Raw genomic sequence first — 24,024 nt, 5'->3', positions numbered from 1 at the left:
AAAAAAAAAAAAAAAAAAAAAAAAAAAAAAAAAAAAAAAAAAAACGACTCTAACTAATACTATGTGGACATATTCTTCCACGCATGATGTTGACACTGATGGTATCCGTTTCCAAAATAATACCATTTAAATTATTATCTAACGTCCTAAGGTGTTCGTAAGCAAAATCCTTCTAAAACATATAATAACAGATAATATTGCATGTACTCATATTTTTCATTATGTATATATAAATATCAAATCTAGTCAAAGTATAACAACTAAATAATGCCAAAGTTAAAGAATCGCAACTAAAAAACAAGAAGTATCAATTTTACAAATATCTAATAATACAAATGTATTTAAATGCGTCAAAAGTAAAATGTCGTAAAAAGAAATTACCTAGAACTACCTACGAAGGTAGGATTACATTGACTATTCATAGGTTTTAAACAGTAAACACATAGATACCGAGTACTCCGTATTCTGCAAATACTCATCAAAGTTTGTAAAGTTGCACCTTCAAAGAAAATTGTTGTAGACTTGATGAATCGAAGAAAGTCAATAAAAGGAAGCATAACTTTCAAAGTTATAAACATTTCCAAAAACGAGCACGAACTTATTTGACTCCAATCAAATTAGGTAATACACATTACACATTCCAACATAAAAAAAATTAAGAAAAAACACTTGAACGCGGGAGTATTACGGAATACTAAATACTCCGTAGCAACTCATTTAAGACAACAGATCTGAAATAATGGAAATAAAAATAATATTGCCCCTATTCCTTAAGTTTGCAATATTTTATTTATTTTGAGAGTCAATCTGTACTTTCTCATTGATATGTAATTAAAAACAAGTCCTTTAGAAATATTATTCGATCTAAGACAATGCATTCTATCAAAGTAATATTCAATTTCATATACTACATATAAAATTTCTTATTGATGAAATTAAAATTTATTTTAATGGTATTTTTTAAGCGTTTAGACTTTAGAGAGTCATAAAGATAAATGATAAAAATTAATGCGAAAAGCTCCTAAAAGCGGGACCTGGCGGTGCTCAGTTGGTAGGATAGATTACGTACGCTATATATTTGTAGTTTGTTCTCCATATGTGTATGTATGTATGTATGACCATGAGGAAGATGACCCCACATTGAAAAGCCTTGGGAACTTCCAATTACCTCCAATTTGAAAATGTGAAAGCACCTTCTTATCTCCCCATATTTTTCACATAATATTATAAACTTTGAATTGAATATTTCCCAAAATTGAAGCTTCCTTCTTCCTCCCTTTCAACCAAACACACCCTTCTCTCTATCTGGCCATCCATCACTATCCCCTCTTCCTACCTTGGAAAGCTGCTCTCTTACTTACCCAACTTTCCATTCAACTTAACGTGTTATTACATACCCCTTTAAATCCCTTAAATTCCCAAAATTATAAACTCATTCAATTTAATTATAATCCTGATACATCATCTAGAAATGTATCATTATGGTTTTCTTACCACATTTTTCTTTGTCTTTTTGGTATCGGCCGCCTTGGCCGATACCATTGGTCAAAGGTTCAAGGAAGCACCACAATTCTACAACGCCCCGAGTTGTCCAAACATTGTGATAACTCATGATAGTAGTTTACAAGATGTGAACCCTTACGGGTCCGAGGAGGCCGTGCACGTTGCGATGACGCTTGACTTAACATACCTTCGTGGCTCAATGGCCGCGATCTTATCGGTCCTACAACACACGTCCTGCCCACAGAACATCTTCTTTCATTTTGTGATCTCGTCATCTACACCAACCTCCAATTTACGGGCCACGATTGCAACCTCATTCCCGTATCTTCATTTCGAACTCTACCCCTTCGATGACGATTCGGTTTCGGGTTTAATCTCGACTTCAATACGGTCCGCACTCGATTGTCCGTTAAACTACGCGCGATCATACCTTGCGAACCTCCTCCCGCTATGTGTATCCCGTGTGGTGTACCTGGATAGCGATGTCGTCGTTGTCGACGACATCGCTACGCTGTACAATGTCGACTTAGTCGACGATAAAGTATTGGCCGCGCCACAATATTGCAACGCCAACTTCACTGCTTACTTCACCTCCACTTTTTGGTCCAACCCTTCCTTGTCCGTCACGTTTGCTGACAGAGAGGCGTGTTACTTTAACACGGGGGTAATGGTCATCGACTTGAATCGTTGGCGGGCGGGTGATTATACCCGTCGGATCGAGGATTGGATGGAGCTTCAAAAACGAATGCGGATTTACGAGCTCGGTTCTCTACCCCCATTTCTACTTGTTTTTGCCGGAAATATCGTCCCGGTTGATCATAGATGGAACCAACATGGTCTTGGTGGCGATAATTTTCGAGGACTTTGCCGGGATTTACATCCGGGCCCGGTTAGCCTTCTCCACTGGAGTGGGAAAGGCAAACCCTGGGCCCGTCTAGATGCTAATCGCCCTTGTCCTCTAGACGCCCTGTGGGCCCCTTACGACCTCCTTCAAACCCCCTATGCCGCCGCTCTGGAGTCGTGAAGATAAATCAACGTACAAGTATTGTATAAGTCCGAATTCACCGACGGTTCATAATTGGTCAGGTATTGATCAGCTTTTTCTAAATTAACACTAATAATAATAATATAATACGACGATCAATGTGGGACCGAGAGTATTATTACTATTATTATTGTTATTGTTATTATTAAATAGCTAGGCTGCCGACACAATATATGGATCTGTAAGTATGTAAGATTCTCTGGCGCTGCATAGTCGGGGGATTATTATTATTTTTTTGGTTACATAAAAAACTTGTAGTATTATTAAAAACAAGTGCTTCAATGTAAATGGGAGATGGAGAAGAACACACAACAGTAAAGAAGATATATGGAAGATAAAGATGATCAATGAGATGAAGGTGATGATTTGAAGATAAGTTTAATTACATGTATTTCTGTAATTGTTTTTTTTTTTTTTTTTTTTTTTTTTATATATACTCTAATATAGTAGTATTATAATATACAAGTACATGGGAGTTAATTAATGAGGGGAATTAGTTAGCTAGAGGAAATGGTGGGAAAGTAAATAGAAAAGCACATGCTTCAAATTTTGTTGTAATAAATTTTCCATATGGGATGGAAGAGGTATCATATGGCTTTATTCGTTGCATATACTACGAATAATCAAACTTGTACATAAATCATTTTGTTCAATAAATAAAATAATTGGATGTCTTTGTTCATTATTTCTTGCAGTACCTTTTTTTTTTTTTTTTTTTGTTTTGTTTTTTTGGGTTTTCAATATACTCTCTATTATTTTTATTTTATTTTTAATTTATATTTTCTAGTAATATGAATTGTTTTTTTTTAAAAGAGAATACAAAATCCAATACTACCTGGATGGCTGAATGTATATATGGAAATTAAAAAATGTAATGATCACCGAGTGTATTGTACATATATGCCTAGTGTGCTCAAAGGTGAAATGAAAGTATCATAAATTAAACAAAAATAAATAGATAAATGTTCATTTAGGTAGCTTAATTATGCTTTATTAGTTTCTAATTAAAAAATAAATAAAAATAAGCCCTTCTTTTTAAGAGTAGAGGTAAATGCGAAATGGCTTTGCTACTAATGATGATGAGCTCCTTCGTTTTTAATCAATCCATTGTGGAAGAAATAAGTTATTTTAACCAAGTGTCACGGTCCGGGAGTTTGGACCCCGAAACGTGCGGCGCGCTCTAGCCTTTTGCCGGCAAGAACGCTAGCCTTGAGCGGAAGAGGGGCTTGTGAGCACAAAGCAACACAAGCGACCAATAGAATCTCAGGAGCACTCACGTCTATCTGGGCGACGGAGTGCGGGTGGTCGGGGCTTGTGACGGCCGATACTTCAAAGCGGGCACAAGCGGGTCCGAACCACGAGTCCTTAGCGCATCAAGTTGGGTTAGAGGGGAGCTAATATGCAAGTAAGACACAATATCTATAAAGGTCTAACAACAAACAAGCATAAAAGCCAGGCAACACTTGGTAGAAGGTTTTAAGATTTCATTAATCATTCGCCCTCTAAAGAGCTTTAAATGACATACAAGGAGAATCCCTAGTGAACACTGATCTGACAGTAACACAATAATGGGATCTCAAGCTAAGAAAACATAACCTAAAGTCTAGGAAAGCACTTAAATGAAATCTAATACATCAAAAGGAGTTGGATTCTAACACCAAGGAATTCAATCGACGAATGAATGGTATGTTATTCCATTATTTTTATTATTTGATTGTATATCAAAGATGTCTTTACTATATACAATTATTAAATGTTGTTTTGAATTAAGTCTACATGCATGTTACCTGGCGGTTTCTTAGCCTCCTTTGTTAACTATGATCTCATGCCATTTTTACATTAAAAATATACATAACTATGGTTTATATTCGAAAAATTGAACTCATAATCTCATGGCTAAACAATAAAAATTAAAATTCAATAAAAGTAGAATTGAACCATGCATGCATGCATGACATGCATAATTATTATAATAATACATGCATATAATAATTATTAACCAAGGCATTATCCGAATCTAAAAGTTAGTTTTAATCTTCACAAGGAGACACTACAAGATCTACAAATTCTTCCTCTATATCTGAATTCTACACTATTTATTTACATAATATTTAACTATATAATGTTAGTGTCTCTAATGTTAGTGGTCCATAATAAATAAGTGCGAACCAAGTCCATTTAACAGTTTGTAATTAAAAGATTTGGAGTGATACATATATACTTTATAGAAAAGATATATTTATCCTACAATTTTATCACTCTATTCTCTCTATATATAATTGGTATAAGATTGACAAGTGATATTTTTTCCTACAACGATGGTCAATAATAGATTATAAATAGCTACTAAATTATAAGCCTTCTTGACCATTTTATAAAGATTCTAGAAAATTTAATGAATCAGTAAACTATTTGTAATATTGCATATTATAGAATAATCTATAAAATCTTATATTCTTCATATTTTAGTCAAGTTTAGATTATAATTTAGTTAATGATATTATTGATGATATAGATTATCAATCATAAATCATTCAAATATACTAATTTATATAACACGTGGTTAAAATAAGAAATTATGATAAGTGCATTTTCATTTTTTTTTATTTACTTGAATTTGAACATTTTACATATACACTTATAAAAATTGTATATAGCCCTTTATACAAGGTAATATGATTATTTTTCGCGAATCTTAGTCAAAATATTTGTAACATATAAAAAGATATTACACTAAAAAATCAATAAAAAAAAAATTGACTACAAAACTATTATCAGAATACTATATATAAAAAAATTATTTATCGCTAATTAAAAATCAATCACAAAATTATAAATTTTGATTGATTATTTGATATTACGAATTGATTTTGATTGATTCAAAATTGCTTTGTAGTAGTAGTCAAATTTTGTTAAATTATGTTTTTTAAATATGTAAATTATGAGCCAATTATATATATGTTGATTTTACTAATTCACCGCATTTTCTTTGTGGCTGGCCACACCATGTAGTCGAGGTTACTCGGTCGGTCAAAGGTTGCTTGGTCAAGGTTTACTCAATTAGGGATGACTTGGTCGGTCAGGGGTTACTCGGCCGGTCAAGAGTTACTCGATCGGTAAGGGGTTACCCCTGAATAAGTAACCCCGGCCACACAGTGTGGTCAGCCACATATAAAAATTTGTGTTACTAATTTTCTACTATATGATTTTAGGTATATCATACATAATTTTATAAAAATTTACATACGGTATATAATTCAATTTTTGCTATAATATTTTGTTACAAAATCCCTAAATCCGAAATCTCTGAATATTATAAAAAGATTTTAAATTTTTGCTACACCTGTAATCAAACCATTTATTTGACAACTAATATTACAATACACTCATGCATAATATCTACAATCTACTAATCATAAAAAAATCAATAACATCATACTAAAACAGACACCAGGAATGACATGTGTCACTTCCTGGTTCTGTTTTTTCCCTCCAAAACTCCCCCTTCCTTTTTAGCAAAAATCTTTTATTTTTGGAATATTTGTATAATACAACTATAATAATATATTATTCCTAATCTCATATATTATCTTTTTAATAATTGTACTCCTTTTTAATTTGTGTTTTATTTACTTAAAATAGTTACACAAGATTTTGAGAGAGTATAAACTAACGGAGCCAAAAATACAATATCAACATCTAAATTACCATTATATATGTATAGTTGTACAATTGTGGGGTTAATGAAAAAAAAAACACTTCTATTCATGGTGTTGATTTGAAATCTTATGAAATAATAATAATTGAGTTAGATTTATGTTAAATATTTCTATAATAATTTTACCAACTTATAACTTTTTTTTTCCTAAGAAAATTATTAACTATTACTACAACAGGCCATACTTACATCGATATTTTGGACATATATCAAGTTATCATTAAAAAAATTCCCGCCAATACAATATATGATGTCAACTTTAAGGTTTTTTTTCTTAATTATCCTACTTAGCTTATTTTTTGGAAGTACATTGTATATTTTTTTTAACTAAATTAATTCATTAATAAAAAGCCATACGACATCTACATTGTATAGTTTTATTAAGAATAACATGCATCATTAATGTAATCTAATGTATACTATTTTTAAATATTTTCAACCCAACTAATCAAAATAATATATATTTTTTTTCTCAATTGTAGTTTTAATAATTTTTGCCTTATTATTTCATCTTTCTTACATGCATTACATTTGTTTATTCTACATGAGTTGCCTCAGTTTTATATTATATGTCAAATTAATTATATAGAAAAAAAATTATTACTATCGTGCATTGCACGGACACTAATCTAGTAAAAACATATTTAGAGGACGGAGATAGTCATTTTTAAAATGAGGGGGCCAGTGACTCGAATAAAGGAGGAAAAAAAATATGACTTAATTTGGATATTGATTGTCAGTTCATCGTGTTGTATTAGTTTTCAAATCTTTACATACAATTTAAGAATTTTTGTTTTTCTTAAAAAAAAAAGTTGCTTTCAATTAGTACTCCGTATATCATTATTTAGAGGGTTAAAAATATATGATTAAGACCTATTTGTAAGTAAATTCATTATCACTCATTAATTCATTTTATTTTAAAATTTGGTGAAATGAATATGAGTATTAAGATTTGTAAGTCGTGCATCACACGGATGCTATATAAATATATATATATATATATATATATATATATATATATATATATATATATATATATATATATATATATATATATATATATATATTTTGTGTGTGTGTGTGATGTAATTATATGATGCTTCTCAATGCGTATCATCTACATTTTATAATTTAAGATTTTATTAAAACCATTAATGATCGAAAACGGTGCATCAATATATAAAGTTCAATTTTAACCTGATTCAACTTTAAAAACAAGAAAAGTATAATTAAAAATAGAGTTCAAAGTTGAGTGGATGTTTACTTATGATGAAATTAGTGTCCTACGATATAGAAAGCGAGGAAGGAAGTAGTACTGCAAAGTTGTGAACTTGTAATGTATTTGTATTTGCATGATATGACAAAGTTTTAAATAGAGGGACAAAGAAATATAAAACGACATTGGTACTATTGAGTTCGTTGTAAATTGTATTATTGAGTTGTGATTTATACCACTGAGTAGTGGAATGGTACTATAAGATTATAAATGGTTGCTATGGTATCAAAAATAGCTACAACTAGATTAGGTTTCGTGTCATGTACGGTAATTAATTTCACTATTGTTTATAATTCAACACAAAAATTTTAAAAAACAAAAATAACATATTTTGTATAATGCATGTGGACAAAATATATATCCATAGTATTTTTTTTTTATTTTTTTTTATGTATATAATGAAATGAAACATGAAGTATAATGACGACAGAGTAATTAGACAAATAAGTTTAAAATTTTAACAATAAATTGATATCGTTTTTCTTTTTATTAACTAAATAATTAAGTATTTGGAAATTGTAAATTAAACACCATGGGATTGTAACATAAATAATTACTACAGTGTATTGATACAATTTAGAATAGTGGAAAACATATGTAATTTGTTGTGCTTTTGATATATATAAATAACTAAAAATTAAAAATAAATCAAATAAGATTGATATTGTAAGAAAAAAAATTATGCTATTAGGAAGCCGTTTCCTAATAAGAAATTAAAACAATTTGAAATTTCTAAATAGAGAATATATGAATAACAAAAGAAGGCTGAGGAAATAATAGTAATAGTAATAGTAATAGTAATAGTAATAATCAAGTATGAATAAATTATTTCTAAAACGTTTTTTTTCTTTTTTTTTTGTTACAAAATTACTGCAAATATATTGAAGATTTGAAGGAATAAAATACTGCATAAGGATTAGGAAATAATATATACTCCATATATATACAAAGTAATAGACGTTAGAATAGTATTATATGGAAAATATGTGAATCACAAATATATATTTTGTTTTAAGTAAGTGAATGATTTGGTGAATATTTTTAGTATATTTTACAATATGTAGTTGATGTCACCGTGGAAAAAAAACTTAGAGGAAAAAACCAGTACCAAGTTGTGACACGTGTTATTTCTAGAGTCAATTTCTTCCTAGTGTCTGTTTTAATATTACATTATAGATTGAATAGTATAGATATAGAATAATAATAATAATAATAATAATAATAATAATAATAATAATAATAATAATAATAATAATAATAATAATAATAATAATAATAATAATAATAATAATAATAATAATAATAATAATAATAATCGGCATAATGTTGTTCGTGATGCCCTTGTTGATATATGTTACAGATCTGGGATTTTAGCAAGAAAGGAGGTTGACATAGGGTTGTATGGACGGAATGACGGGGCCCTCAGACTTGCTGATATGTTACTTTATTCACGGGATCGTGGTCGCGATGTTTGTGTGGACTTAACAGGGTCTTCTCTTTTGACACAGACAGGGCTATCTGACTTTGTTCCTGGACGGGTTGTGGCTGATGCGGCTCATCGGAAGTGGGTGAAGTATGAAGCTAGTTGTCGGCTGATTGGATATGGTTTCATTCCCTTCTCCTTTTCTTCGCTTGGGGAATTAGAGAAGGAGGTTGTTGCGTTGCTTAAGCGGGCTTAGAGGTTCTCGACGACTCAAGACATTGGGGTTCGTGCTGCAACTCATATCTTCACTAGGGTAGACTTTGCTATAGCTAGAGGAGTGGGGGGCCAAATTGTATCTCGACTTCCCACTAATTTATTGTAGGTTGTATAACTTTGTTTGTTTATAATAATAATAATAATAATAATTATAATAATAATAAAAGATATGAAAGATATGTGAATCACACATATATATATTTTTATTAGGAAAGTGAATCACAATCAAATGATTTGATGAATATATATAAAGTATATTTACAATAAATAAAAAATAAAAAAATAGTTTTGAAGGGAAAATACAACACCAGTTTTGATGAATATATATATCATTAACATAGTGTCTGTTTTAGTATTATGTTATTGATGGTATATTTTGAAGCTAATATATATATATATATATATATATATATATATATATATATATATATATATATATATATATATATATATATATATATATATATGCAAATATATGGTTAGATTATGAAATTGTACCGTTGGTGTAGTAATGGTATTATGTAAGGTTGTAATGGTACTAAAATGACTACCATAGTACACTAAGTTTTCAAATAAAAATAATGATGTAATGTGATTCTATTACCTTTATTGTTGTACAAAATTACTATTATGCCCTTGTGATGCAAAACCACATGCCTAATCGTTAACCGTTTGAAATGGCTCAGCCGCGATATCATTTAAGAAGTCTTTTTCAATAAGGCCTATTGATTTTGAAGAAAATAAGACGATAAAATTATTAATAACGACATATGTATAATATACCATTAAATAGGTAAGTGATATCATTAGATGACGTTATATGTAATGGTAAATATATTTTTTTAGTAATACAAATAAATTTGCAAATGATGCATCATATATTAGACCATTGAGATATAATGGAACCAATAAGAAAACATATACTCTAATGGTATTATATACCTATATAATGGTACATAAATCGTTATTTACCAATAAAATAAATAAATAAAGTAAATAATGTCCATTTACTAATTTTCTAAACACAGGCCCAATGCGATTAAAATTTTACTCATTAAATTAAAAGCAATAAATGGCAATATTACGTATATAAAAAGTGAAATATTTTATACATATCCGGGTGTACCGTGTACCCAACTAACTTAAAGTTAGTTTTTGTAATTCATTTGATGATTAAATGAAGAACAATCATCAAGCTGAAAACAAAATGCTCATAGGTATACTGTACATCTGGGTGTATATAACAATAAAAAGGTACACAGTAGATTCGTTTGTTAAAAAAAAAAAAAAAAAAAAAAAAGAAAAGGGTGGGTCCAAGCTTTATTCCAATGACGTGTAGAGAGAGTGTAGTCAACTAGAATTTCTAAATCCTAACATGTGATATGAGCTGCTCATCAAGTAACCAAATCCTATGAGTGATAAATAAATTTACAATTCATAATAACTTAGTAAAGCATTAAGGCTCACTATCAGTCTATCTGGGACAAAGTCTTTTTATGCATTAAGTTGGTGTAATATCTTATTATTGATGGAACAAGTTGACTTATTTTAGGCAAAACGTTACAATAAGAGATCAAGAGAAATTTAGTATCCAAAGAAGAAGAAATAAGGTAAACTAATTGTATGAGAGTGAGGGATAGCTCAAATGGTTAGAGCTTCCCTTTTAATTCCAAGTAATTTTGAGATCGATTCTTATTACTCGTTCTTGTGGCTCTTTAAAAAAAAATTGTATTCGTTCCTTTTTTTTTCGTAAAAAAATAATAATAAAAAATTAAAGAATTGAATGTAAGTTCAATAAAACTTGGCTAAAGAATCTAATAATAATGGGATGCAAAGTGTCGTGTGTATTAGTATGAATATATACTACGTACTTGTAATCTCGCATGATGCAAATTTAGTACGGAGTATTTTATTATAAATTTGAATGTCAAGGCTGCATTTAACTTGAGCCATCAATAACTTAATACTAAAATAGATACTGAGAGTAACACGTGTCACATCCTGGTGCTGTTTTTTCTCTCCAAAATTCCCCTTCCCTTTTTAACCATATATATATGTATATATATATATACATATATGTATATATATACATATATGTATATATATATATAATTTTATTTTTTTTGAATATTTGATACAATTATAATAATATCATTTCAAATCTTTTATATTATCTTTATGATAAAAATATTCTTTTTTATTTGTTGCTTATAATTCTTCCCTAAAATATTAATCTAACTCCTTCTTAATTATCTGATAGACGGAGTAACATTAGATTTTGCTAAACAATTAATACTCCGTGATAAAATTGATTCATATTATTGATATTAAAGAAATTACTTTAAAGCATCACTTTTATTTGTTAGACATAATAATTTTTTTTTAAAAAAAATTACACTTATCGTGCATGGCACGGGGGCTAAGCTAGTTACTAAATAAAATGAATGTTGTTGACGCATGAAAGTTCCTTTTAATAAATAAATGAATAATATAAGTAGGTATAATTATTTGTGAAAATATAGAAAATAGATCAACAATAAAAATGGCAATAATGTTTGGGGGGAGGGTGTGCTAAAACTTTGCAAAAGCCGCCTGTGGTTAAGAGCAATACTTGCTACGACAATAAAAAAAAAAAGGATAATTTGTAAATTACCACTCAAAAATGTACTGTTTTAAAAAATAACCACGCGTTTAATTTTTATTTTTATTTTACCACCCCTTAAATTAAATAACCGTTTAGATTACCACCCATTTTAAAATTTCAGTGGTTTTTCGTCTGTGGGCCCCACCTAACAGGTGGTAATTTAAAAAATTTCCCCATATTTTCAATTTTTCCCTCGATTTTTTCTCTCTCCATCTTCCTACCTTCTTCAACCTTCTTCCCACCTTCTTCAACCTTCAATCCTCCATTTTTCTCTAACCTTCTGACAAATTCTTCTTCTCCCCCCTCCCCCACTTTCTTTCTCCTCCATTTTCTTCCATTTTTCTACTATCAAAATGACGAAAAAATCTTCAAATTTAAGCAACAAAGCTTGGAGTATGACTTCTTTAATGGCGGAACTCCCTCTTTCTCCTTCCTCTTTTAATGGCGATTCACATACACTTCCCCGCGATTCTTGCCATCCCTCTACTGTGTTTTACTCTCCTACAAGATTCCATGTCTCTTTTCATATATTAATTACACTCTCAATTTTCTCTTTTCTAGCTCGATTGCAAATTAGTATAAATTACCAATTTTAATTAAATTCTAAAATTTAGTTAACAACTTTTGTAATAATTGGATTGGGGATTTTATGAAATTAGGATTCATGCTTCAATTGAATTAGGGGTTTTCTTAAATTAGGGTTCTTATTTTAATTGAATTGGGGTTTTTTTTTTGAAATTTCGAGCAAAACCCCTCAATTAATTGCATGAATTAGCTTCAATTTTACCCCAGATCAAAAGCCTTAAACATAAAAAACCCTAATTCGTGAATGAAATAATTCCAGCACTGGAATTATTGGAATGTCGCTGGCAAGGTTTCCCAGGTTAGTCTCTTTTTTAATCTTTTTTTTCTATTTCTTTCTACCTTTCTCTATCTTCATCATTCCCTTCTGTCCATTTTGTATCCTTTCTTTTTTTTTTTCTTCCTTTTATTTTTCTTTCTCTGTCTGGGAGCTGTTATTAGGGGCGGAGATGGTGCTGTTTTGGCGGATGGTGTTCAGCAAGGAAATGGGAAGTGGGAGGTGAGGGTGGAAGAGGCTAGGGATCCTTCTTTCAGTAGAGGATACTACTTCCTTATCTCTGGATAAAAAATTTCAGAAGAAAAATGGAGGAAAATGGAGGAGAGAGAAAGTGGGGGAGGGGGGAGAAGAAGAATTTGTCAGAAGGTTAGAGAAAAATGGAGGATTGAAGGTTGAAGAAGGTAGGGAGAAGGTTGAAGAAGGTAGGAAGATGGAGAGAGACTAGAAAAAATCGGGGGGGGGGGGGGATCAGTCAAAAGGGTCAAAATAGCCGTTAGGTGGGGCCCACAAATGGAAACCATCGAAATTTTAAAATGGGTGGTAATCTGAGTGATTATTTAATTTAAGGGCTGGTAAAATAAAAATAAAAATTAAACGGGTGGTTATTTTAAAAACAGGTACATTTTTGGGTGGTAATTTACAAATTATCCTAAAAAAATGATGATACAAATTAAGATATAATATAATAATATATTTTATATTATATATTAAATGTCAAGGCTTTCATTTAGGATAAGCCGTTACATAGGATGAATGTTAAAGCATGAAAGTTTCTTACTTTTTTTTTTATAATTATTTGCGAAACTATAGAATATATAGATTAACAATAACAATGGCAATAATGGTTAGGAGGAGGCTGTGATAAAACTTTGCAGAAGCCTCCTTTACCGCAAGAACTGCTATGACATAAACTGTTGCATTTGCTTTCACTTGCAGATCCTGGAATACATACTCCTATATGATTGTCTTTATAACATGATACTTGTGAAGCTCCAGGATCATCAGCTGCATGCCGGCCAATATCATATTATTGTGTACATCAAACAATGCAAAATAATTTACACTATAGTTGTTAAATGCAATAAAGATTACATAAATTAATTACACCAAAATTATTAACACGTACAATTTATTATTTTAATGAATTTTATAGATAAGTAAGGTACAACCTAACAAACCACAAGGGCAACAAAGAGTAGAGCTACAATCATACTGGTTTTTTTTCATGTCTTCTGAAGTTTTACCGAGATCCTAAAAAACAGTTGAACTTAAGTATACGCTTTGTATATAATAAAGTGTAAATGAATTTCAATAATATGCTACTTGTATGATGTAAAAAAAGTTAAACATGTAATAAAAGTAATGAGTTAAATACAGAAAGGGAAAAAAATTGATCCAATACCCTAGAATTTTGTTGACAATAGTAAATTATATTACCTTCAAATGTTCAATAGACAAGTCTAGAAATATTAACAACAAAGCTATTGATTGACAAGAATTCTTAGATTGATTATGATCATATATATAGTGTTGTATTTTACCAAAAATAAAAAAGGATAGTTGTAAGTTCAATTTTAATTTGGCAAATATTATTATATGCCAGAAAATTTATAGAAGATTTCCTAAATATGGAATCCATTATTTGAATCAATTTTACTAATAAACTAATTTAAAAGATCTAATAAAAGCAATTTGACAATATATAATTTACTAATTTATGTTAAGGTAATAATAAGAGTTTCAAGTTTTAGTTTGGAGAGCAAGTTTATTTAATTAGGCAGTAATTAAAATACTAAGAGCAACCCCAATGGCAAGCTAATTGTCAAATTAGCTCGCCATGTCACATAAGCTTTTAAGCTAATTGTCATTGTAGCTACATTGAGCTCCAATGGTTAGCTATTAGCTTGCTATTTAAATGAGCCATAATTAAGTAATTAGCTTCTTTATATTTAATTTTATTTATTCTTTTTTGTCAAGTATTTTTTCAAGCAAAGTAGCTTGGCAAAGCGAATTTGCTTGGTCAAGCTAATTGCATTTTCTAGCTCCAATGGTCAAGCTAGTAGCTAGGAATTATTTAAATTGTAAGTAAGTCCCTAGCTACAACTATTGGAGTTGCTCTAATACTACTTTTCCTCAAAAAAAAAAAAAAAAAACCCTAATACTTCGTATATGATTAGATAGATTCACAGATTTACTTCCCTTAATCATTTTGCCTTTAGTTAATGGAAAATTTTTGCACCATATTCATAAGAAATACAGTATAACATTGTCACAAAAAGATATGACAAAGAATTTGTAAGACAATGACATTTCCAAAAATTTAGATAATTATGGCATATATCTAAATTACATGGCTTTCTCTAAACTTACTAAACAAACAATTACATGTGAACAAAATAAGATTTAAACTTACTAAGCAATTTAAACTAATTTTTACAGAATAAGATTGTTTAATTGATTAACTGTACAATTGTTTTAGTTTGGTTATTATAGAAAGATCTTGTTTAAAGTTGTGGATGTCAATGTCAAATTGTCAATTGTCAATAGCTAAATTGGTGAATCATTAATAGGCTCTAATCATTATCCACATCCCCAATTCTCTATGGCGAGGAGCTCTAAACAAGAACTCGTACTTCGTAACAATTATATGTGACCAGTGTACAAAGTAATTATAAAACTCCGTATTAACTATTAATGATACTCCATGTCCTAGGAAATACGATAATATTAGGAAAATGGACGAAGTATATTGGAGTAACTTTTATTTACATACTTGTATTGGTGTAACATTTACTTATTTCTAGTAACTTTTATGCATTTTAAGATAAGTCTACGACAAGTTCTACTGATTCCGAGTAATATTTTAAGATACTTGTATTTGCAGCAAATTCATCACATTCCATTGCTTAGTTCTTCATCATACTCACTAAAAATTATTCCTCCAACCAGGCTGACGCTTTATGGCTGAGAGTAAACGCCAACCAGGTTGACTTTTTACTTTGGCCAATTTTTATGGAAATTTTAGTGCCACCCTGGATGGCGCTTTTGCGGTTTTGCCTTTATTGAAATTTAAAAAAAATAAATGGCCAGGATAAAAACGCCCGATTAACGTTTCACCAAAGCTTAGTTTGGTAAATAGTTTTGTCACGCGTCTACTTTAGAAAATTGTTTCTATTAAAAGCTTACTTTGACAATTTTTCCGAAAGGAGCTTGAAAATTGAAATTTATAGTTGATTATGGGGCCAAATAATTGCATCTTCACCATCTTTATCATCTTCAACTTTGATTGCTTCTTACCAGCAAAAAAGCTGTTAATTGTAAGTTTTTTCAGAATTATGTCTTCAATTTTAATTTATTCCCTCCAATATTTTCATTTATACATTAACGATAATTTGCAACTCCATTTTAATTTCTATACCCTTATTATTGAATTGTAGTCGACAAGTTACATACTGTAATGGAGTTATGTGGCTCAAATTTGCCACTTTTTTCTGGGTTGTCTCTCGAATTCTACTTTATGCAACATTGTTCAATTGAGCAGATTCTATCATGCTATTGCAATTTCAGATTATTATTTCTTTTTATTATCGGGTTTTGGAAAATGATACGGAGTACTCCCTTTGTCCGGAATTAATAGTTACGTTGATGGTGTAATTTGAACTCGTAACGTACAACTAAATATAAATGAAGGTAGTAAATTACATACTAGGATGGGAATTGAAATACTGTAGGGCATTTAAATGGAGATGGATACTCTGAATTTCCCTTTAAATTTAAATGACTTCCCTTAATTAGAATGGTTTAGGTCCCTTCAAAAAAAAAAAAAATTAGAATGGTTTAGGTTCTAAGTTTGTTCATGTATTTGAATGTTCACACCTCCCTTCATGCATGTACTTTCAGATTATTATTTTTTTCGTGTTTTGGAAAATGATACTGCCTTTGTCCGGAATTAATAATCATGTTGATGTAATTTGGACTCGTAATGTAACAACTAAATACAGATGGAGGTAATGAATTGCATCTTTGTATGGGAATTGGAATACTGTAATGCACTTAAAATGAAAATAATACTCAGTATTTCCCCTTAAATCAAAATTAATTTTCTTAATTATAATAATTTAGGTTCTGATTTTGTTCATGTATTTGAATGTTCACAACTCCTTCCATGTATGATTAGCCGTATTTGTACCAAAGTTTCTGTTTCTGTGAACATGTAAACTTGTCAAGTAACAGCTTAAAGGTTAAATGAACTGTTTGTTTTCATCAACTTACTTTTATGTGAGATGTTACATTTTTCAATGCTTCACCCTTGATTCTTTATGTTTCCTTATGTTTTTGTTTAGATTATATAAATAGTCATATTGAAGCATCCATTGCAATGTAATCCATAAGCATAATCTTTAGAATTCACTTAGAAAGTTAGAAGTTGAACCATGTCTCTCTTTTGTACCATTTTCATTGTATTGTTGGTCACCTCATCACCATTCTTTGGGGCAGGGGAAAATATTGATAATCCGAGGATTCAAAACTATATTGTTAGGATTGAAAATGACTATAAACCTGCTGCATATTTTGATGTTGTGGAGTGGTATAGCTCCATTCTTAATAGCATTGGATTCAATGTTATCCAAGAGGAAGGAGGGAAAGGTAGTAGTAATTTCCTTCATGTTTATGGAACTGTCTTTCATGGATTCTCTGCACGATTGACCTTCGAGCAAGCCCAGTTGCTTAAAACCCAACCTGGTGTACTTGGGCTCTTCCCAGACCAAGTGTACCACCTTCAAACAACAAGAACACCATATTTCCTAGGGCTTGATTCCTACCATGAACCGTTGGGTTTGTTGAAGGAGTCTGACTTGGGCTCTGATGTTGTGATTGGTTTTCTTGATTCTGGGATTTCACCTGAGAGTCCAAGCTTCAGCGATGAGGGGCTAAGCTCAGTCCCTACCCACTTCAAGGGGGTTTGTGATGGAGGCATAGACTTTCCTTCCTCATTGTGCAATAAGAAAATAGTTGGGGCCAGGTATTTCTCTAGAGGGATACTGACAATGAAGGGTGCTAATGAGGAAGAGCCTCAGTCTGCTAGAGACTATGAAGGGCATGGGACTCACACAGCTTCAACGGCTGCAGGTAGAGGCCTTAATGCCTCTTTCTTCGGCTATGCTGAAGGAAGGGCCACTGGGATTGCCCCCAAGGCAAGACTGGCCATATACAAGGTTTGTTGGACAAATGGGTGTGTGGCATCCGACATATTGGCTGCGTTGGACAAAGCAGTCCAAGATGGGGTTGCTATTATTTCCCTCTCTCTTGGTGGTTCTCCAACACGGTATTCTACTGACCCCATTGCAATTGGGTGTTTTGCAGCTGTTGAGAAGGGGATCTTTGTCTCAGCTTCAGCAGGAAATAACGGGCCTGAATTCAAAACAGTATCAAACATAGCTCCATGGATCACCACTGTTGGAGCGAGTTCTACTGACCGGACCTTCCCTGCTGATCTTGTCCTTGGAAATGGGATCATATTGACTGGAACTTCTCTATATACAGGCGAAGTGATGAAGGATAAACAGTTCTTCCCTATCACTGATTTGGGGGGTTCAACTTGTGAAGCAGATTATTTAGATCATGACTTAGTCAAAGGTAAAATAGTTGTCTGTTTACACGGTTTTATCAGCTTAATACAGAAAGGCTTGAATGTTAAGGAGGCAGGAGGATTGGGAGTTGTTATTGCCAATGATGAAGTTCAAGGGGAGAGTCTAAAAAGTGATCCACATTTGGTCCCTGGATTATCCATTACCAAATCTTCCTATGATAAAGTTGTTGGCTACTTGAATTCAGCTCGAAATCCCAAGGCCACCATGGTGTTCCATGGGACTAAGGTTGGCAGCAGTCTAGCCCCAGCAGTGGCTGCATTTTCATCTTGGGGTCCGCACTATGAGTCTATATACCTTCTCAAGCCTGATATCATTGCTCCTGGTGTTGACATACTTGCTGCTTGGCCCAAAAAGGTTCCACCTTCTGGATTGGGATTGACAGAGGATCCACGGCATTCCTGGTTTAATATCATATCTGGAACTTCCATGTCTTGCCCTCACGTGTCAGGCATTGCAGCCCTTCTCAAGGGAGCTCACTCAGACTGGTCACCAGCCATGATTCGTTCAGCGTTAATGACGACCTCTTATAATTATTACTCTGATGGTAAGCCTTTAGTAGACCAAAAATCCTACACTGAAGCATCAATCTGGGCCACTGGTGCAGGCCATGTGCATTCAGTAATGGCGAATGATCCAGGTTTGACTTATGACCTAGATATGGATTCTTACGTTGATTTCCTTTGTGCCTCTAAATATACTGAGGATGAAATAATGACCATTGCTAGGAGGGCTGTTAGCTGTGACAAGAAGGCTCTTGAGCAATGGGAACTGAATTATCCAGCCATCATTGTCGCATTCAATCAAACCCAAGAGGCTAGTACAATTGAGTTTACTGTCACAAGGACTTTAACCAATGTGGGTGTGATAGCGACTAGTTATACAGCTATAATTTCCAGCCCTAAAGGGACAATTGTGACTGTTAATCCTCCCAAATTAAGTTTCAAGGTGAAGGGTGAGAAGCAGAACTTCATAGTTAAAATCTCCACCACGAGAATTTCTTTCCAGAATGAAGAGGTGGGTTGGCTGACTTGGACAGACGGTCAGCACAATGTTACAATGCCTCTGGTTGTGGTTTTTAAGAACAGTCACTAGATAAGTAAATTTGCATGATGAAAAGTATATTATTATAATATCAGTAATAGTAATTTTTAAAATTGTAATGTTAGCAATATCACATTGTTTATGCTTAAGGGAATGCAGAGATTAAATGATTCCGTATGCAATGTGATTTACATATTCTATTTAACTAATTGAAGCATTTTCTAAGCCTAATTTCTGAGTTGCAAAAGTTTACCTTTGTTTAAAGACTGAACATAGTTTAAAATAACCATGAATGGAACAAAGGGGAGGAAGACCTAAATTTTGAGCGTTGATGGGAGTGAGTCAGTGAAAATTAAGTGTGGTGGAAGAATCTAGAGTATGGTGAGCCAAAAAACGCGTCAACAGGATGTGAACTCCAAAGTTTGATCAGCTAATTAATACCCCTATGTTTTTTAGTCTGTCAATGTATTGTATGTTATTTTTGTTGATATATTCACAGGTAAAGTAACATCTATGGCACCTTTCTTGAAGAACTTTCTTCCATCAATTCAGATAAAGATGCCTTGAAGAGGTCATACAAATACTACAAATTTGACAACAGGACATAGAAATTCACTTCATTCTATGTAGCTGATTTGTTGCTTACATGCATGGTACTCCTATGCTGACAAGAATTCTTGGCAGAAATCATCCATGTTGCTTGGAGGCTGCCTCTTCTGTAGTAGAGCTGTAAGCCTTCTCAATGAATTTTGCTATGATACTAATAGATTTCAATTCTATTGGTTGCCTGTAGTGTTTGAATTGTCATTGAGGTAGAAAACCTGCAGTCTTCAGCTGTAATATGTTCTATCACAATTATAAATAGAACATTATAGGACTTCAGATATCCACAGCTAATATCGGTTTTATCTGAAGCTACCTTTTGTTTCAAGTCTTCATAGTAGTAAAAATCTGTGCTTGATTATGTGGACTCATTTTATGCCACCGTGACTATCTGTGATGATGCCATGTGATGCAAAGAAGCACTGAACATGTTTTTTCTTTTTTTTTTTTTTTTTTTTTTTTTTTTTTTTTTTTTTTTTTGTTTTCTTCCAAATACTAGATAGGACTTGTAGTGACCATTGTGCTCAACTTTTTCTTGGCCAGAACCCAATAGCTTTGACTAGGATTAGATGTTGAGGTTAGAAGGACATGTGACAAACCTACTGAAATTTTAAATTTGTCTATGTTCAGTGCATGCCTGGATGCATTAGTAATTATGTGTATGGTCTCTTTAATTTTATACACCTCTTCTTATGCCAAATGTAGAAGAATATTGAAATATGCTTTCTAGTGCATTTTGAAGTTTAATTCACTAATTTTAACCATTTGGTATGAGTTTCCTAACGCTACTGCACTACCATTCTTGCTCAAATGTCTGTATTGTATATCAATCCAATTATTTGCACTCACTTTCATAATGTGATAGTTGAATTGTGCATCACTTTTTACTAATATAACTAGAGAAGGTTGCATGCTTGTTTAGACAACCGATTGGAAGCCAATCTCACTTTTTTCTGTTTTGTTGTGGTTTTCCTGTTGATTACATTTACATGTTTACTTTATGTTAGGAATTTGGTTGTGTTAGGCATTTGGTGATTCATATGGTAATGAAATTGACTAATAATGCATTATATCATTTTTACTAAAAATAAAGAAATGCATTTATAGTGTGGCAATATGATTTTGTATCAGGAAATGGTCTCTCCTTCCAACCCCATCATAATGCTACTGCATTTTAGATACTGCAATTACTGTAGAACAGCTAGTAGATAATACTTAATTTAGCTATCTGATTGACTCTCTGGTTCAGCTTTAGTAATAGCTGGATGTGTTTAGAACCTCTGATAACCCAGAAAAGTAAGCTCATTATTCTCTACAAAAGACTCGTTTTTAATGAGATGTAGATATCTTGACTTAATGAACAACCTCAGAGGCTTTAATAGAGTGAACTGATCTTTTAAAAACATTGATGCTCATTTTCTCCTCTCTACTTTTATTCTATCCCCCAGAAAGCCTCTTTGATTTTGTATAATTCTATATCAGGTATACATTTTGGTGTAATTATTTTTTGATCTATGAGTTATTGTTGGTTTATATAGAAAATTATTTGAGAAAAGTATTTGATATATGTTATGATTTTTTTAAAAAAAAAAATTATTTTTTGGATTTCTAATGTGAAATTGTGTTAAAAATCTTTGTTATTGTTAATTACACAGCTTTGTTTGACTGTTCTGCTGTTAAGCTGATCTATGTCTTATAGAGTCCATAGAACTGTGAACTGAAGCAAACAATGAGTAACAGACTGTAATTAAGGAGGAAAAGGTCTGTAGAAACATCTGCCTACTCGGATGAAGGGAAATCATGGAGATTCTTGAGAGTTATGCCAACTTCCATTCTTCAAGAAAGCATGCAGGTAAACCTAGATTTTTTTTAATTCTTGAAATCAGTGGTAGTTTACCTGATAGATGGTTGTCGAGATGGATTTCCTGAGGATACACAGATTTCTTTCGCTTAAACATCTTGAATTAGTGTTTCTGCAAACTATTTTGGCTTCTTCACTGCACCATTATGGTTTTTAATTGGTTTCAAACAGTTTTAAAAGAATCAAGCATGTGGTACCTTGTTTCCAAAATCTTATTGAATTCCACCTGACCTGCCTATGTAATTCAAAGTGAAATTTTTGGCGTAAATTGTTGGAAATTAAATTAATTTTTCTGATGAACTTCACAGAGGATCCCTTGTGAATTTGCCAGCAAATTTTGGTCAGAGTCATCTGTATCTGTCTCACTCAGTGGTGCAAACAACTCCTGGACTATCAAAGTATTTAAGAAAAAAAACAAGCTCCAGTTCTCTACCGGGTGGGACAAATTTATGAAGGATAATTCCGTAGACGATGGAAGTATGATCTTATTCATTTATAAAGGCGATTGTAGATACAAATTTTGCATATTTGATCCTGCTGGCTGTGAAACTCTACCATGTCATATCCATGATGGAAAACAAAAGATTGACTCTTGCAATGAGGAAAGGCGAGAAGTAGGCGAGGAAGACTTTGAGGAAAAACCTTTGCTGAATTCTCCTATGAGTAAGAAATTGTACATTTGACCTCTTTTTTCTTTGTTTTAGTTTTGCACATTTTGAACTTTGTTACAACGTAATATATCTTTGAGGTACGGCATCTATCAATTATTTCAGGCTCGAGCAAGGAGGACGTCAATCATGAGGACAACACCACCAAACTTGAGGAATTTTTGGTCTCTTTGAAGAATCCCTTCTTTTTTTTGCTAAGAATAGCTATAGAAGCGAACTGGTAATATTAGCACCACCCCTGCCCCCTCCCCCCTTTCCTTTATTCACAGGTAAAAGAACACTAAGAATAGTACATATACATGCTCTAAAATTTAACATGAAGGTCATGAACTTCTCTATAATCCATAATTACGATCAATTAGCTCATTAACTTTCGTGGTTTTACGAGGCTTCCATGTGAAGATGAATTTTCATCATATCATCATGTTACCAATACTTAAACATCCTTCTTTGTCGTGTTAATTCTTACATCGTATAAATCAAATCTGCAATGATGGAAATAATTTAATTTCTTGCTTCCATCTGCAGGTAATTCCTAAAGAAATCATAAATACTTTTGGAATCCAATTTGATGAGCCATTTTCACTCAAAGATCCAAAGAAAAGGAATTGGGAAGTACGAGTTGTGACCTGGAAGGATGGTAGGGTAAGGCTCACAGGTTGGAACAAAGTCCGCAATTATAACTTGATTACAGACGAGGATGCCTGTGTCTGTGAGCTCATTCCTAGCAATGTGCCAACTTACAGTTCCATCAAGGTGCATATATATTCCGGAATCAGAAAAAACCGGCCACATTCTTATAGATTTGAACATCAGTCATATCAGTGATTTCTCGTTTCTAATTACTGAAGAAAAGCTCCCGTCATGAATTCAGAAACTGCAGCTGTTAGTTTATAACATACTCTACTGGTTTTGTAGAATTAGATGTCAAAACTTGATGTTGAACTTCCTGCTTATTAAGAGTAGTACTAATTATCATCTTTAACTCTTTGCCAGGGACCTTCTAGCAAGTTTTAGATTTTACTCGTATTATCTTGTATCTTTGGATGGCTCATAACCTTAAACTACGATATATGCGACTTAGGTTGTTCAAGTTTAATCTAGTCAAGTTCGGACTTGTTATCATGTTGGGCTAAAAAGGACAACACTATGTCTACATCCAATCTAAAGCAATTCAATGTTTCCTTTGATCAATATAGTTTGATCATGCTTGTTGTTCATGAGTAGCTCAACATTTTTTCTAGACTTGGTTAATCAATAGGTTATCCGACGGGTAAAGGGTTAAAGTCAAATTAGTATGTTGTTAATTGGAAGAAGTTCTAATGTACACAATTTTTATTAAATCTATTTAATAAAGACCAAGATAATAGACCTATAATTTTATAAAAGAAAATATTTATGATAAAAAAATAAATAAATTCATATAGTTTAAGAATTACATGCTCCCTTTCGTCTC

General features: G+C 32.0%; 3 protein-coding genes and 1 long non-coding RNA gene across 4 annotated transcripts; 3 read left to right on the top strand and 1 right to left on the bottom strand.

Annotated features, from left to right (window-relative positions):
• Positions 1–1,130: 1,130 nt before the first annotated feature.
• On the top strand, positions 1,131–3,230 carry LOC110698548 (probable galacturonosyltransferase-like 1). Its single transcript, XM_021875992.1, has one exon. It carries the CDS (start codon positions 1,472–1,474, stop codon positions 2,525–2,527), a length of 1,056 nt encoding a protein of 351 aa, XP_021731684.1. The 5' UTR covers positions 1,131–1,471; the 3' UTR covers positions 2,528–3,230.
• A 10,199-nt stretch (positions 3,231–13,429) lies between these two features.
• On the bottom strand, positions 13,430–14,237 carry LOC110698872. Its single transcript, XR_002506819.1, has 2 exons — positions 14,182–14,237; positions 13,430–13,749 (listed from the first exon to the last, which is right to left on the bottom strand). It is a non-coding gene; the product is annotated as an uncharacterized LOC110698872 (long non-coding RNA).
• Positions 14,238–15,987: 1,750 nt separating this feature from the next.
• On the top strand, positions 15,988–19,249 carry LOC110698546 (subtilisin-like protease SBT1.5). The gene is made up of 2 exons (XM_021875990.1): positions 15,988–19,032; positions 19,121–19,249. The coding sequence occupies exons 1-2, from the start codon at positions 17,178–17,180 to the stop codon at positions 19,165–19,167; spliced, it is 1,902 nt and encodes a 633-aa protein (XP_021731682.1). The 5' UTR covers positions 15,988–17,177; the 3' UTR covers positions 19,168–19,249.
• A 2,308-nt stretch (positions 19,250–21,557) lies between these two features.
• Positions 21,558–23,659, top strand: LOC110698547 (B3 domain-containing protein At1g16640-like). Its single transcript, XM_021875991.1, has 4 exons — positions 21,558–21,891; positions 22,209–22,563; positions 22,674–22,788; positions 23,097–23,659. Exons 1-4 carry the CDS (start codon positions 21,859–21,861, stop codon positions 23,098–23,100), a joined length of 507 nt encoding a protein of 168 aa, XP_021731683.1. The 5' UTR covers positions 21,558–21,858; the 3' UTR covers positions 23,101–23,659.
• The last annotated feature ends 365 nt before the right edge of the window (positions 23,660–24,024 follow it).

Source organism: Chenopodium quinoa, unplaced genomic scaffold (assembly GCF_001683475.1).
Source record: "Chenopodium quinoa cultivar QQ74 unplaced genomic scaffold, ASM168347v1, whole genome shotgun sequence".
Taxonomy (NCBI): domain Eukaryota; kingdom Viridiplantae; phylum Streptophyta; class Magnoliopsida; order Caryophyllales; family Amaranthaceae; genus Chenopodium; species Chenopodium quinoa.
The sequence above is the reverse complement of the archived record's forward strand: the minus strand, read 5'-3'. Positions and strand labels throughout refer to the sequence as shown.